The following is a 15,658-nucleotide window of genomic DNA, read 5'->3' as shown; positions in this document are numbered from 1 at the left end:
CTTTTTCCTGTTGTGGCAATAGACTGCTTGTGACATCTGTGGGTCATTGGTGGGAGTAAACATTAGCTGGTATTTTGAATGATAGTGGGAGCCAATGAAATGCCACGTGATTCCCTATGTTAAATTGGTCATAGGTTCTATATTTTGTATTTTTATTTGATTTGTTTTTTCCCCAAACTTGATTGCTGTTTACCACATGAGTGAGTTAGTGCCAGGAACAGACAAACAAAGGCTGCAATTGCTCACATCCATTCTCTAGTTGTTATGTCCAAGGCACCGAGACCACAACCCTATATCCCCACCCAGGCCTCACTGACCTTTCCATGGTTTCCTTTAGCTGCTTCACATGCCCTGGTTCAATCCAATGATGGCATATCAATATGAAATCATTCCAAAAACTGGTAAAGCACTTAGTGACTTTGTGTATCTATTTGGACACTATATTTTTTGTGGTGATTCTTCTTGGTCAAAAGTTACTGTTGCCTTTAGAGATTCAGGTTACAGAAATATGGTAGCATGAAAATTATGTGTAATGTAACAGTGTATCTTTAGAGTTCTAATCATTGGTTGCTTGGCAGCCACTAGAATTCAGCACCTGCATGTGAAACAAAAATAACTAATAAAATTGCACCACAACATGCTATCTATCTATCATATATCTGATGCCTCTTCCATTCTGGAACTCCCTCAAGGGTGTGACCATGGCAAAAGAGTCTCCTTAGTAAACCTTAATGCTGCTTCTTAGCCTTTAGTGCCTCACCCTTTGATAGGCCACTGGCAGAGGGCAAGTTTAGTACAGTGTTCCTACTGACTACTACTACCTTATGCTCCTACCTACTTCTTCTGTCTCTTGCTCCCACCATATTGCCAAAAGGCAGCAGTATTAGACACTTCCCTCCTAAACCATTCATAGCCTACAAGATTAGAAAATTAGCTGGTTGATTGTTGCAAGTACTTAGTAATTTGAAGTTGCTATTATGCTTCTTAAAAGAACTTGACCAAATTTTACTGTATTTAGAGTTTTGTTTAATGTAGACATTTATGTTTTGCAGGAAGTAGAACCCAATTCTCCTGCTGATATTGCTGGCCTTCAAGCATACAAGGATTACATAATTGGTGCAGACTCTGTCCTTCACGAGAGTGAAGATTTGTTCTCTCTTATAGAGGCACATGAAGGCCGTCCCCTTAAGCTCTATGTTTACAATGTGGAGACTGACTCTTGTAGGGAAGTTACAGTTACACCAGACACACAGTGGGGAGGCTCAGGAAGGTAAGATCTTTGTGTTTAGCAGTTCGTATTAGATGTATTAAGTATTTATTTATTTATTTTGCATCGTCGCTGTCTCCCGCGTTTGCGAGGTAGCGCAAGGAAACAGACGAAAGAAATGGCCCAACCCACCCCCATACACATGTATATACACACACATCCACACACGCAAATATACATACCTATACATCTCACTGTACACATATATATACACACACAGACACATACATATATACCCATGCACACAATTCACACTGTCTGCCTTTATTCATTCCCATCGCCACCTCGCCACACATGGAATACCATCCCCCTCCCCCCTCATGTGTGGGGGGTAGCGCTAGGAAAAGACAACAAAGGCCTCATTCGTTCACACTCAGTCTCTAGCTGTCATGCAATAATGCCCGAAACCACAGCTCCCTTACCACATCCAGGCCCCACACAGCTTTCCATGGTTTACCTCAGACGCTTCACATGCCCTGATTCAATCCACTGACAGCACGTCAACCCCGGTATACCACATCAATCCAATTCACTCTATTCCTTGCCCGCCTTTCACCCTCCTGCATGTTCAGGCCCCGATCACTCAAAATCTTTTTCACTCCATCTTTCCACCTCCAATTTGGTCTCCCACTTCTCCTCGTTCCCTCCACCTCCGACATATATCCTCTTGGTCAATCTTTCCTCACTCATTCTCTCCATGTGCCCAAACCATTTCAAAACACCCTCTTCTGCTCTCTCAACCACACTCTTTTTATTTCCACACATCTCTCTTACGCTTACATTACTTACTCGATCAAACCACCTCACACCACACATTGTCCTCAAACATCTCATTTCCAGCACATCCACCCTCCTGCGCACAACTCTATCCATAGCCCATGCCTCGCAACCATACAACATTGTTGGAACCACTATTCCTTCAAACATACCCATTTTTGCTTTCCGAGATAATGTTCTCGACTTCCACACATTCTTCAAGGCTCTCAGGATTTTCGCCCCCTCCCCCACCCTATGATTCTCTTCCGCTTCCATGGTTCCATCCGCTGCCAAATCCAATCCCAGATATCTAAAACACTTTACTTCCTCCAGTTTTTCTCCATTCAAACTTACCTCCCAGTTGACTTGACCCTCAACCCTACTGTACCTAATAACCTTGCTCTTATTCACATTTACTCTTAACTTTCTTCTTTCACACACTTTACCAGACTCAGTCACCAGCTTCTGTAGTTTCTCACATGAATCAGCCACCAGCGCTGAATCATCAGCAAACAACAACTGACTCACTTCCCAAGCTCTCTTATCCCCAACAGACTGCATACTTGCCCCTCTTTCCAAAACTCTTGCATTCACCTCCCTAACAACCCCATCCATAAACAAATTAAACAACCATGGAGACATCACACACCCCTGCCGCAAACCTACATTCACTGAGAACCAATCACTTTCCTCTCTTCCTACACGTACACATGCCTTACATCCTCGATAAAAACTTTTCACTGCTTCTAACAACTTGCCTCCCACACCATATATTCTTAGTACCTTCCACAGAGCATCTCTGTCAACTCTATCATATTCCTTCTCCAGATCCATAAATGCTACATACAAATCCATTTGCTTTTCTAAGTATTTCTCACATACATTCTTCAAAGCAAACACCTGATCCACATATCCTCTACCACTTCTGAAACCACACTGCTCTTCCCCAATCTGATGCTCTGTACATGCCTTCACCCTCTCAATCAATACCCTCCCATATAATTTACCAGGAATACTCAACAAACTTATACCTCTGTAATTTGAGGACTCACTCTTATCCCCTTTGCCTTTATACAATGGCACTATGCGTGCATTCCGCCAATCATCAGGCACCTCACCATGAGTCATACATACATTAAATAACCATACCAACCAGTCAATAATACAGTCACCCCCTTTTTTTTACAGATTCCATTGCAATACCATCCAAACCTGCTGCCTTGCCGGCTTTCATCTTCCGCAAAACTTTTACTACCTCTTCTCTGTTTACCAAATCATTTTCCCTAACCCTCTCACTTTTAACACCACCTCTACCAAAACACCCTATATCTGCCACTCTATCATCAAACACAATCAACAAACCTTCAAAATACTCACTCCATCTCCTTCTCACATCACCACTACTTGTTATCACCTCCCCATTTGCGCCCTTCACTGAAGTTCCCATTTGCTCCCTTGTCTTACGCACTTTATTTACCTCCTTCCAGAACATCTTTTTATTCTCCCTAAAATTTAATGATACTCTCTCACCCCAACTCTCATTTGCCCTCTTTTTCACCTCTTGCACCTTTTTCTTGACCTCCTGTCTCTTTCTTTTATACATCTCCCAGTCATTTGCATTTTTCCCTGCAAAAATTGTCAGAATGCCTCTCTTTTCTTTTTCACTAATAATCTTACTTCTTCATCCCACCACTCACTACCCTTTCTAATCAACCCATCTCCCACGCTTCTCATGCCACAAGCATCTTTTGTGCAAGTCATCACTGCTTCCCTAAATACATCCCATTCCTCCCCCACTCCCCTTACCTCCTTTGTTCTCACCTTTTTCCATTCTGTGCTCAGTGTCTCTTGGTACTTCCTCACACAAGTCTCCTTCCCAAGCTCACTTACTTTCACCACCCTCTTCACCCCAACATTCTCTTCTTTTCTGAAAACCCATACAGATCTTCACCCTCGCCTCCAGAAGATAATGATCAGACATCCCTCCAGTTGCACCTCTCAGCACATTAACATCGAAAAGTCTCTCTTTATATGTATATGTCTGTGTGTGTATATATATATATATATATATGTATACATTGAGATGTATAGGTATGTATATTTGCATGTGTGGACGTGTATGTATATACATGTGTATGTGGGTTGGCTGGGCCATTCTTTTGTCTGTTTCCTTGCGCTACCTTGCTAACGCGGGAGACAGCAACAAAGTATTATAAATAAATAAATAATAAATTCATTTATCTATTGATATATTTTCAGCTTGGGTTGCGGCATCGGCTATGGATACCTTCACCGCATTCCTACGCAACGTTCTGGACCAATTACTGACACACCCAAACGGTCACCTAATGATGCTGCTGATACTGAACCTCTGCTCCAAGTATGTCAGGCATGAGAGTGGAATTAAAAAGGTTGTATAGAAGTATTTAACCTAACTAAGGTTATAAAAGAAAATGAATATTTTATGATATTGACTATGCAAACTCTGTTGCAGTCAGCCTTTATATAAGATCACTTACACATGTTCATATGGTATAGATGACCATTTAGCTGGATTGAACAGTCTTCCACACAGTAATATCATTTCTTCATTGCTCCTCTTAGAATACCCAATGACTTGAATCATCAAGTTAGCTCATATTTGTTCACCATATCCCATTTAGCAAGATAGTTCCAGGAACAGGCAATGAGTGGTCTTGTTTATTTGCATCCAGTCTCTAGTTGCTCACTTACAATGAACCAAAACCAGAGTCCACATATCTTTAGTCTAGCTCTCCAGACCTTTCCTTGGTTTCCCCTGACTGCTTCATATACCCTGGTTCTACCCATGGACAACTTGTTACCTTCTTTATACCACATTATTTCTTTGCTGTATCCCAAGTGCGCTTCATACCTTCCTGCATGTTCCGGCCTCAGCCCTGCAAAGCATCTTTCATCCCATCCTTCTAGCTTTCGGGTTTCCCCCTTCTCTTTGTTCCTCTTCTTCTCATGTGCATAACATCTTAATAATTCTCACATCACTCATCCTCTCCATATATCCTGACCATATCAGCACACCCTCTTCAGTTCTCTCACACACGCTCCAATTACTTCCACACCTCTCTCTTACCCTGTCATTTCTTAGTTGGTGAACCCACCTCACACCATGTGTTTTCTTCATGTTTGTCATTTTCCTTCACATTCACCATCCTCCATACTTTTTATCTAGGACCTATGTCTTGTATCCATACAATACCTTCAGGACCACTTTGCTGTGAAACATACCTGTCTTTGCCCTCACAAACAGTGACATCTCTTTTCACACAACTCCTCACTGCACCTAGGGCCTTAGCAACATCACTCGGTGTATGGCTTACTTTCACTGCCATTGCTACATCCTTTACCATATCAACTTACAGGTGTCTAAATCATTTCCCTTTCTCCAGGTTCTCTCCATTCTGACTCACTCCAACTGACCTGTTTCTCTCCTCTCCTAAACTTAACAGCTTTACTTTTTTCACATTAACTTTCAGGTGTATTCTGTCACACTCACAGACTCAGAAACCAGTTTCTGTAGTTTCTTGCTCAAATCTGCCACCAGAGTCATATCCTCAGCAGACAGCAGTTGACTTACTTCCTTAACCCTACACCACCAACAGATTGTAGAGTTGCCTCTCTCTTCAAAACCTTCACATTCATCTCCCTCACCACCCCATCGAGAATAAGGAGTCACGCGGGGAGTGCTCATCCTCCTTGAAGGCTCAGATTGGTGTGTCTAAATGTGTGTGGATGTAACCAAGACGAGAAAAAAGGAGAGATAGGTAGTATGTTTGAAGAAAGAAACCTGTATGCTTTGATTCTGAGTGAAACGAAACTCAAGGGTAAAGGGGAAGAGTGGTTTGTGAATGTCTTTGGGATAAAGTCAGGGGTTAGTGAGAGGACATGAGCAAGGGAAGAAGTAGCACTACTCCTGAAACAGGAGTTGTGGGAGTATGTGATAGAGTGTAAGAAAGTAAACTCTAGATTGATATGGGTAAAACTGAAAGTGGATGGAGAGAGATGGGTGATTATTGGTGCATATGCACCTGGGCATGAGAAGAAAGATCATGAAAGGCAAGTGTTTGGGGGCAGCTAAGTGAGTGTGTTAATAGTTTTGATGCACGAGACCGGGTTATAAGTGATGGGTGATTTGAATGCAAAGGTGAGTAACGTAGCAGTTGAGGGAATGATTGGTGTACATGGGGTGTTCAGTGTTGTAAATGGAAATGGTGAAGAGCTTGTAGATTTATGTGCTGAAAAAGGACAGGTGATTGGGAATACCTCTTTTAAAAAGAGAGATATACATAAGTATACGTATGTAAGTAGGAGAGATGGCCAGAGAGCGTTATTAGATTACATGTTGATTGATAGGCGTGCGAAAGAGAGACTTATGGATGTTAATGTGCTGAGAGATGCAACTGGAGAGATGTCTGATTCTCATCTTGTGGAGGTGAAGGTGAAGATTTGTATAGGTTTTCAGAAAAGAAGAGAGAATGTTGGGGTGAAGAGAGTGGTGAGAGTAAGTGAGCTAGGGAAGGAGACTTGTGTGAGGAAGTACCAGGAGAGACTGAGTAAAGAATGGAAAAAAGTGAGAACAAAGGAGGTAAGGGGAGTGGGGGAGGAATGGGATGTATTGAGGGAAGCAGGGATGACCTGCACAAAAGATGCTTGTGGCATGAGAAGCATGGGAGGTGGGCAGATTAGAAAGGGTAGTGAGTGGTGGGATGAAGAAGTAAGATTATTAGTGAAAGAGAAGAGAGAGGCATTCTGACAATTTTTGTAGGGAAATAATGCAAATGAGTGGGAGATGTATAAAAGAAAGAGGCAGGAGGTCAAGCGAAAGGTGCAAGAGGTGAAAAAGGGCAAATGAGAGTTGGGTTGAGAGAGTATCGTTAAATTTTAGGGAGAATAAAAAGATGTTTTGGAAGGAGGTAAATAAAGTGCGTAAGACAAGGGAACAAATGGGAACTTCAGTGAAGGGGGCTAATGGGGACGTGATAACAGGTAGTGGTGATGAGAAGGAGATGGAGTGAGTATTTTGAAGGTTTCTTGATGGTGTTTGATGATAAAGTGGCGGATATAGGGTGTTTTGGTTGAGGTGGTGCACAGTGAGAGGGCTAGGGAGAATGATTTGGTGAACAGAGAAGAGTTAGTAAAAGCTTTGCGGAAGATGAAAGCCGGCAAGGCAGCGGGTTTGGATGGTATTGCAGTGGAATTTATTTAAAAAGGGGGTAACTGTATTGTTGACTGGTTGGTAAGGTTATTTACTGTATGTATGTCTCATGGTGAGGTGCCTGAGGACTGGCGGAATGCTTGCATAGTGCCATTGTACAAAGGCAAAAGGGATAAAAGTGAGTGCTCAAATTGCAGAGGTATAAGTTTGTTGAGTATTCCTGGTAAATTATATGGGAGGGTATTGATTGATAGGGTGAAGGCATGTACAGAGCATAGATTGGGGAAGAGTAGTGTTGTTTCAGAAGTGGTAGAGGATGTGTGTTTGCTTTGAAGAATGTATATGAGAAATACTTAGAAAAGCAAATGGATTTGTATGTAGCATTTATGGATCTGGAGAAGGCATATGATAGAGTTGATAGAGATGCTCTGTGGAAGGTGTTAAGAATATATGGTGTGGGAGGCAAGTTGTTAGAAGCAGTGAAAAGTTTTTATCGAGGATGGAAGGCATGTGTACGTGTAGGAAGAGAGGAAAGTGATTGGTTCTCAGTGAATGTTGGTTTGCGGCAGCGGTGTGTGATGTCTCCATGGTTGTTTAAATTGTTTATGGATGGGGTTGTTAGGGAGGTGAATGCAAAAACTTTGGAAAGAGGAGCAAGTATGCAGTCTGTTGTGGATGAGAGAGCTTGGGAAGTGAGTCAGTTGTTGTTCGCTGATGATACAGCCAGCACTGGTGGCTGATTCATGTGAGAAACTGCTGAAGCTGGTGACTGAGTTTGGTAAAGTGTGTAAAAGAAGAAAGCTGAGAGTTAACGTGAAGAAGAGCAAGGTTATTAGGTACCATAGGGTTGAGGGTCAAGTCAATTGGGAGGTAAGTTCGAATGGAGAAAATGTGGAGGAAGTAAAGTGTTTTAGATATCTGGGATTGGATTTGGCAGCGGATGGAACCATGGAAGCGGAAGTGAATCATAGAGTGAGGGAGGGGGCGAAAGTTCTGGGAGCCTTGAAGAATGTGTGGAAGTCGAGAACATTATCTTGGAAAGCAAAGATGGGTATGTTTGAAGGAATAGTGGTTCCAACAATGTTATATGGTTGCGAGGCATGGGCTATGGATAGAGTAGTGTGGAGGAGGGTTGATATGCTGGAAGTGAAATGTTTGTGACAATGTGTGGTGTGAGGTGGTTTGATCGAGTAAGTAATGATAGGGTAAGAGAGATATGTGGTAATAAAAAGAGTGTGGTTGAGAGAGCAGAAGAGGGTGTTTTGAAATGGTTTTGTCTCATGGAGAGAATTAGTGAGGAAAGATTGACAAAGAGGATATATGTGTCAGAGGTGGAGGGAACAAGGAGAAGTGGGAGACCAAATTGGAGGTGGAAAGATGGAGTGACAAAGATTTTGAGTGATCGGGGCCTGAACATGCAGGAGGGTGAAAGGCGTGCAAGGAATAGAGTGAATTGGAACGATGTGGTATACTGAGGTGGGTGTGCTGTCAATGGATTGAACCAGGGCATGTAAAGCGTCTGGGGTAAACCATGGAAAGTTCTGTAGGGCCTGGATGTGGAAAGGGAGCTGTGGTTTCGGTGCATCATAACATGACAGCTAGAGACTGAGTGTGAATGAATGTGGCCTTTGTTGTCTTTTCCTAGCGCTACCTCGCACACATGCGGGGGGGAGGGGGTTGTTATTTCATGTGTGGCAGGATGGCGATAGGAATGAATAAAGGCAGACAATATGAATTATGTACATGTGTATATATGTATATGTCTTTGTATGTATATATATGTATACGTTGAGATGTATAGGTATGTATATTTGCGTGTGTGGACGTGTATGTATATACATGTGTATGTGGGTGGATTTGGCCATTCTTTTGTCTGTTTCCTTGCGCTACCTCACTAACGCGGGAGACAGCGACAAAGTAAAATAAGTAAATAGATATTTTTTATTATACTTTGTCGCTGTCTCCCACGTTATCAAGGTAGCACAAGGAAGCAGACAAAAGAATGGCCCAACCCACCCATATACTCATATATATACATATATATACATGCGCGACATAGCGCGAGGAAAAGAGAGCAAAGGCCACATTCGTTGACACCCAGTCTCTAGCTGTCATATATAATGCACCAAAACCACAGCTCCCTTTCCACATCCAGGCCCCACAAAGCTTTCCATGGTTTACCCCAGACGCTTCACATTCCCTGGTTAAATCCATTGACAGTACATCGACCGCGGTATACACATCGTTCCAATTCACTCTATTCCTTGCATGGCTTTCACCCTCCTGCATGTTCAGGCCTTGATCACTCAAAATCTTTTTCACTCCATCCATCCAACTCCAATTTGGTCTCCCACTTCTCTTCGTTCCCTCCACCTCTGACACATATATCCTCTTTGTCAATCTTTCCTCACTCATTCTCTCCATGTGACCAAACTATTTCAATACACCCTCTTCTGCTCTCTCAACCACACTCTTTATTACCACACATCTCTCTCACCCTTTCATTACTTACTTGATCAAACCACCTCACACCATATATTGTCCTCCAACACCTCATTTCCAACATATCCACCCTCCTCCGCACAACCCTATCTATAGCCCACGCCTCGCATCCATATAACATTGATGGAACCACTATTCCTTCAAACATGCCCATTTTTGCTTCCAGAGATAATGTTCTCGCCTTCCACACATTCTTTAATGCTCCCGGAACCTTTGCCCCCTACCCCACCCTGTGACTCACTTCCGCTTCCATGGTTCCATCTGCTGCCAAATCCACTCCCAGATATCTAAAACACTTCACTTCCTCCAGTTTTTCTCCATATATAGGTTTAGACAGCCATGGTGGTATCAGTCACCCTTGCTGCATACCCACCTTCACCTGGAACCACTTGCCCTCTTCTTCTACTTGCACATACACACTTTACTCTCTTGATTATGCGTATAATTACATTTGCCTTCCTTGGTAAATTGACATAATATTTCAGTTACGTAGTGAAGTACTGAAACAGGAATTACATTTCATTTTTACTTATGATTGTTACAAAAATGAGTACATTAGCCAGATTCAGATGTTCAACATACCACTGGTTTTTAAACCATATCCAATCAGGGAAAACATAGTGAAGGATGTTTTAGTTTTTCTTTGGACTGATTAAGGTAATACTGAAAATTCATTAATTTCTAGGTGGCCACTGGAAATGATATCGAGGCTGTAGCATCTGGTGTAGTAGGAATGAGCATCACAGAAAATACGCCAGCAACAGTGACTGCAGGATCTACCATTCCTCCACCCACTGCATTTACTGCTGCCCCTGATTCTCATCCAGCATTTGCTACTGCTACTGCCACTGCAGCTACCACTGCAGCTATACCAGCTGCATCTACTGTGGTCCCAAACATTCCCCCTCCTGCAGCTTTTACACCAATATCTGTTCCTCCTCCAGCTGAACTTCCTGCCAGCTTTACCTCTCCTGTCCCTACTATGACTCCTCATGTTCCTCTTACTAGTACATATACTCCTACAACAAATCACTCACCAGTTCAGATTCCTATTGAAACTCCAGTTCAGACAACTGATCAGGCCCCAGTTCAGACTATGCAGGTGCCAGTACAAGCTCCAAAACTTTCTCCCTGCTCAAGTCCAAATCCTCCTACAGTGTCAGTTCCTCAGCTTAGCCCTCTGGCAATGGGCGGTACCCCAACTGTTCCGGTTGTTTCCAGTGTTTTGCAGGTTACTGTGGGCCCGGAAGCTATTGCACCCATAGCCCCTATTGCTTCTGTGTCATCTAGCCAACCAGTTTCACCACTCAACCAGTTCTACTCTTCTCAAGTTGTCCCTACCCCAGTTCCTCCTCCCACTTTTACAGGTACATTAGAAAATTTTGGTACTGTTTGATACATACTTATTATTGTGTTACTTTGTGGCAGTTGAATATTGAAGTAAAGCCTTTCTCCTTGTTAATTGTGTAGTACATTAACCTCTTTTTATATGATAAATTTTTTTATTAGAAAATGAAACTGCCAAATTTTGTTCATTGTATTCAAAATATCATTACAAATATATCCTGAAATTATGATATAGGCCGTAGAGGGATGAAGAACATTCACTTGTTAAAAGACAGAACATAAGAATATTAAGATATGAATATATTACATGCATATGTCTCTTGCAAATCATAGATTAATATATTTTTTAGCAACTCCAACAATGCCGTCTATCCCTGGAATGCCAGTGACAACTCCAATCAACTTGCCTGGCATGCCTCCCATTACAGGTGAGTGTCAGTATGGGTTAATGCAATTATCAGGGTCAGGTCAAAGGCCGCAGCCATCATAACAGGAAATTATAGGTTATTTTAATGTTCCTTTACTTAATGAATAGTTTTGGAGGTAGCTTAGCTTTTTTTCTGTACATAAAGGAGTCTTCTTTTCAATGAGAAACTGCAAAAGCAGTTGATCAGTATACCAGTTGTCCATAGATAATGTTTGGCCTTTCCCAAATTATTCATCAGAACTTTCACAGCACCATCACATGACCAAACCATTTTAGTACATATTGGTCCACTCTCGGTCATACTCTGCTTGTTATTATACATCTCTCTCACCCTGTCATTCATTACACAATCATCCCTACTAACTCCACATGTTTTCATTGGGTGCTTCATTTCAGTCACATCCACTGTCATCCATTCTTTAGCATTCAGGTCCCAAGGTTTGCACCCATACAATGTTTTTAGGACTACAGTGCCATCAAACATTCCCGTCTTTACCCTTACAGACAGTGACCTCTCCTTACACCCATTCCTCATTACTCCTAGGATCTTTGCATCCTCACCCATCATCTCCCTTTGTTATTATATTTTTTAATTATACTTTGTCGCTGTCTCCCGCGTTTGCGAGGTAGCGCAAGGAAACAGACGAAAGAAATGGCCCAACCCCCCCCATACACATGTATATACATACGTCCACACACGCAAATATACATACCTACACAGCTTTCCATGGTTTACCCCAGACGCTTCACATGCCTTGATTCAATCCACTGACAGCACGTCAACCCCGGTATACCACATCGCTCCAATTTACTCTATTCCTTGCCCTCCTTTCACCCTCCTGCATGTTCAGGCCCCGATCACACAAAATCTTTTTCACTCCATCTTTCCACCTCCAATTTGGTCTCCCTCTTCTCCTCGTTCCCTCCACCTCCGACACATATATCCTCTTGGTCAATCTTTCCTCACTCATTCTCTCCATGTGCCCAAACCACTTCAAAACACCCTCTTCTGCTCTCTCAACCACGCTCTTTTTATTTCCACACATCTCTCTTACCCTTACGTTACTCACTCGATCAAACCACCTCACACCACACATTGTCCTCAAACATCTCATTTCCAGCACATCCACCCTCCTGCGCACAACTCTATCCATAGCCCACGCCTCGCAACCATACAACATTGTTGGAACCACTATTCCTTCAAACATACCCATTTTTGCTTTCCGAGATAATGTTCTCGACTTCCACACATTCTTCAAGGCTCCCAGAATTTTCGCCCCCTCCCCCACCCTATGATCCACTTCCACTTCCATGGTTCCATCCGCTGCCAGATCCACTCCCAGATATCTAAAACACTTCACTTCCTCCAGTTTTTCTCCATTCAAACTCACCTCCCAATTGACTTGACCCTCAACCCTACTGTACCTAATAACCTTGCTCTTATTCACATTTACTCTTAACTTTCTTCTTCCACACACTTTACCAAACTCAGTCACCAGCTTCTGCAGTTTCTCACATGAATCAGCCACCAGCGCTGTATCATCAGCAAACAACAACTGACTCACTTCCCAAGCTCTCTCATCCCCAACAGACTTCATACTTGCCCCTCTTTCCAAAACTCTTGCATTTACCTCCCTAACAGCCCCATCCATAAACAAATTAAACAACCATGGAGACATCACACACCCCTTCCGCAAACCTACATTCACTGAGAACCAATCACTTTCCTCTCTTCCTACACGTACACATGCCTTACATCCTCGATAAAAACTTTTCACTGCTTCTAACAACTTGCCTCCCACACCATATATTCTTAATACCTTCCACAGAGCATCTCTATCAACTCTATCATATGCCTTCTCCAGATCCATAAATGCTACATACAAATCCCTTTGTATTTCATTGAAATAGATTTGAGTTATTTAATGGGTTAGTCATCCATATTTTTTTTGTACTGTACTAATGACTTCATTTATAAAGCAAAATGCAGAACTCTTTAACAGTTATGTCTATTACTATTCTTGGATTCCATGAATGTGGATAGTATAGGAACAGAAGTAGTTAGAGAAGAATTTGATTGTTTCATACACCTTTGATGATTCAAATGACTATTGAAAGGAGTTGTATATAGTCAGCTTTGATTTCCATTCCTTGCATATAGTTATGATGTAATATTTCAGTAAGTGCCACGCTACCTCCTGAGTCCTTCCAGGGCATCCCTAGCAATCCACAGTCTGCATCTCAGCCACAGCCAGTCCAGTAGTCACCATTAATCAAACGAGCAGTGGAAAGATTGGCTGTAAAGCATCTTTAGTTGTCTCACCATTAGCATAACTCCAGTCCAGTCTTGTTACATTATCCCTATAGAAATGTATAAGTAGGGTTTTGAAGAGATCTAGCCATAAGAATTTAAATTATTAGAAAACTATACCTTATGCAGTGCTGTTTGCTTGTTTTCTCAAATTATTTAAAAGCAGCTCCAGGGAAATGAGAGCTGTAAAATTAGAAAAATGGGCACTCAAGAAAGCTTGTTCTGTTAACTTTGAAGTATTTAATGATCTTCCTACTGGAGAGTTTTAGACATCCATTTCCCAAACAGTCTTTTATTAAACTTGTTTTGTTTTTGTAGAGGTAACAAGTTGCTCAAAGCAGAATTTAAAGAATGTTATATAGTAATATTAAACTATGCACTAGAAGTGTGATTGAAGAAGTTTGTAGCCATAAATAAAAGTTTGAGAAAAGTAACAGTACACTGGCACTTATTGATGAATACTTTTGATTATATTATTTATTAAAGTGTTTCTGTAAGTATGGTGTTGATAATGAAGGTTATTTATACTGCATGATACCATAAGTATGGTATTACCTTTTATAATGTGAAAAAATGATTTCATATACTTGTGCATATATTGCAGACCTTATCATCTGTCATTGATGAGCCAATGAAATGGCATTGATGAGGTTAAAGGTGAATGTTCTTGATTAGACATTGCTACCTTTTAATGCATATTATGTAAATACTGCTTCATGAATGTTGTTAATGGAAACTATTTTTAACAAGGAAACCAAGCTGTCAATTTACTGACTGTAGGAAAAACTTTATGGTCATTGTAGCATTTTATAAAGAAATGGTAACGAAGGATAAAGTATTACCATACGGTAGAATATATGGATCTTACACTATTCAGCTTATATAGTATCTTTTGCTTTAGGTTAACATGTTTTTATCCATGTTGTTCAAATGCATGATCTAGTGGCAAAGTAAATGTTGAACTCCAGGGTAGCGTGAACAAAAGCTTTGTAATGCATCATTTGAGTCTATTATAGACTGAAAATCAGTGCTGTGTGGATGGTAGGATTAGTGCTTCAAGGATCTTTATGCATTGGCTTTAATTCATTGTGATTTCAATGCCTGATTTTATGGTCATCAAATATTTGGATGTTTGTGCTGTTAAAACATTTATATTATTCCTGTAAAGCTTTTGCAGGTGACAGATTTGTATATGCAAATAGTCAAATTGTCGTCATTTCTACGAAAAATAGTATCCAGTTCATTTTGCTTTTTCGTTTTTGAATATTGTCTTTGCTGCCGCACCTGATCCCTGCTTAAAGTTGAGGATGCATTCCTGAAATCACAACTTAGTGGGATCACATCATACCATGGGATTCAATGAGATAAGGGGGGGGGTCATGGTCCTGGGAAGGATTTCTCAACCTATTTTTCCCACAAAAAGGTGAGAGAAATCTCAGGAAATATATACTGCAGTTTATTTACTTTAATAGTAATCAGAGTTTTTAAGAAAGAATAGAGCACAGAATATTGTATTTAAGTTATTCAGCACTATGATATGTAAGAGTAGGATACATTCCTGACTCTAATCCCACCAGCCCTCAAACCGATTTTTATCACTTGTTCATGATATTTATAAGAGGGAAATTTGTACAGTGTGCCTCTTATTACTCAAATGGTGATAAATGTAAAATTATGAAACTACAAAAGCTAACATGCAATTACCAGTTTGTTAGAGATCCTCCCTTATCTCTTATTAACATTGGTTTTCTCATATTTTTGGTGTATAGTAATGAAATAGCATGTAACATGCAAACATGAAAATAAAAAAAGAGAGAGATTCACATAATAACAGCTGTACTGTACATCAGGTAAGCT

At 41.2% G+C, this 15,658-nt stretch overlaps 1 protein-coding gene across 1 annotated transcript in view; it reads left to right on the top strand.

Annotated features, from left to right (window-relative positions):
- The window catches only part of Grasp65 (Golgi reassembly-stacking protein 2), a 36,483-nt gene extending 21,866 nt beyond the window's left edge, over positions 1 to 14,617 (top strand). Inside the window, exons 4-8 of the mRNA XM_071660085.1 lie at positions 1,053 to 1,270; positions 4,283 to 4,403; positions 10,402 to 11,083; positions 11,414 to 11,491; positions 13,671 to 14,617. Of these exons, the coding sequence (XP_071516186.1) occupies positions 1,053 to 1,270; positions 4,283 to 4,403; positions 10,402 to 11,083; positions 11,414 to 11,491; positions 13,671 to 13,753 (1,182 nt within the window). The 3' untranslated portion in view covers positions 13,754 to 14,617. The remainder of the gene's footprint in view (positions 1 to 1,052; positions 1,271 to 4,282; positions 4,404 to 10,401; positions 11,084 to 11,413; positions 11,492 to 13,670) is intronic.
- The last annotated feature ends 1,041 nt before the right edge of the window (positions 14,618 to 15,658 follow it).

This window comes from Panulirus ornatus, chromosome 69, assembly GCF_036320965.1.
Source record: "Panulirus ornatus isolate Po-2019 chromosome 69, ASM3632096v1, whole genome shotgun sequence".
NCBI lineage: Eukaryota > Metazoa > Arthropoda > Malacostraca > Decapoda > Palinuridae > Panulirus > Panulirus ornatus.
This window is presented reverse-complemented; position numbering and strand designations above follow the sequence as displayed.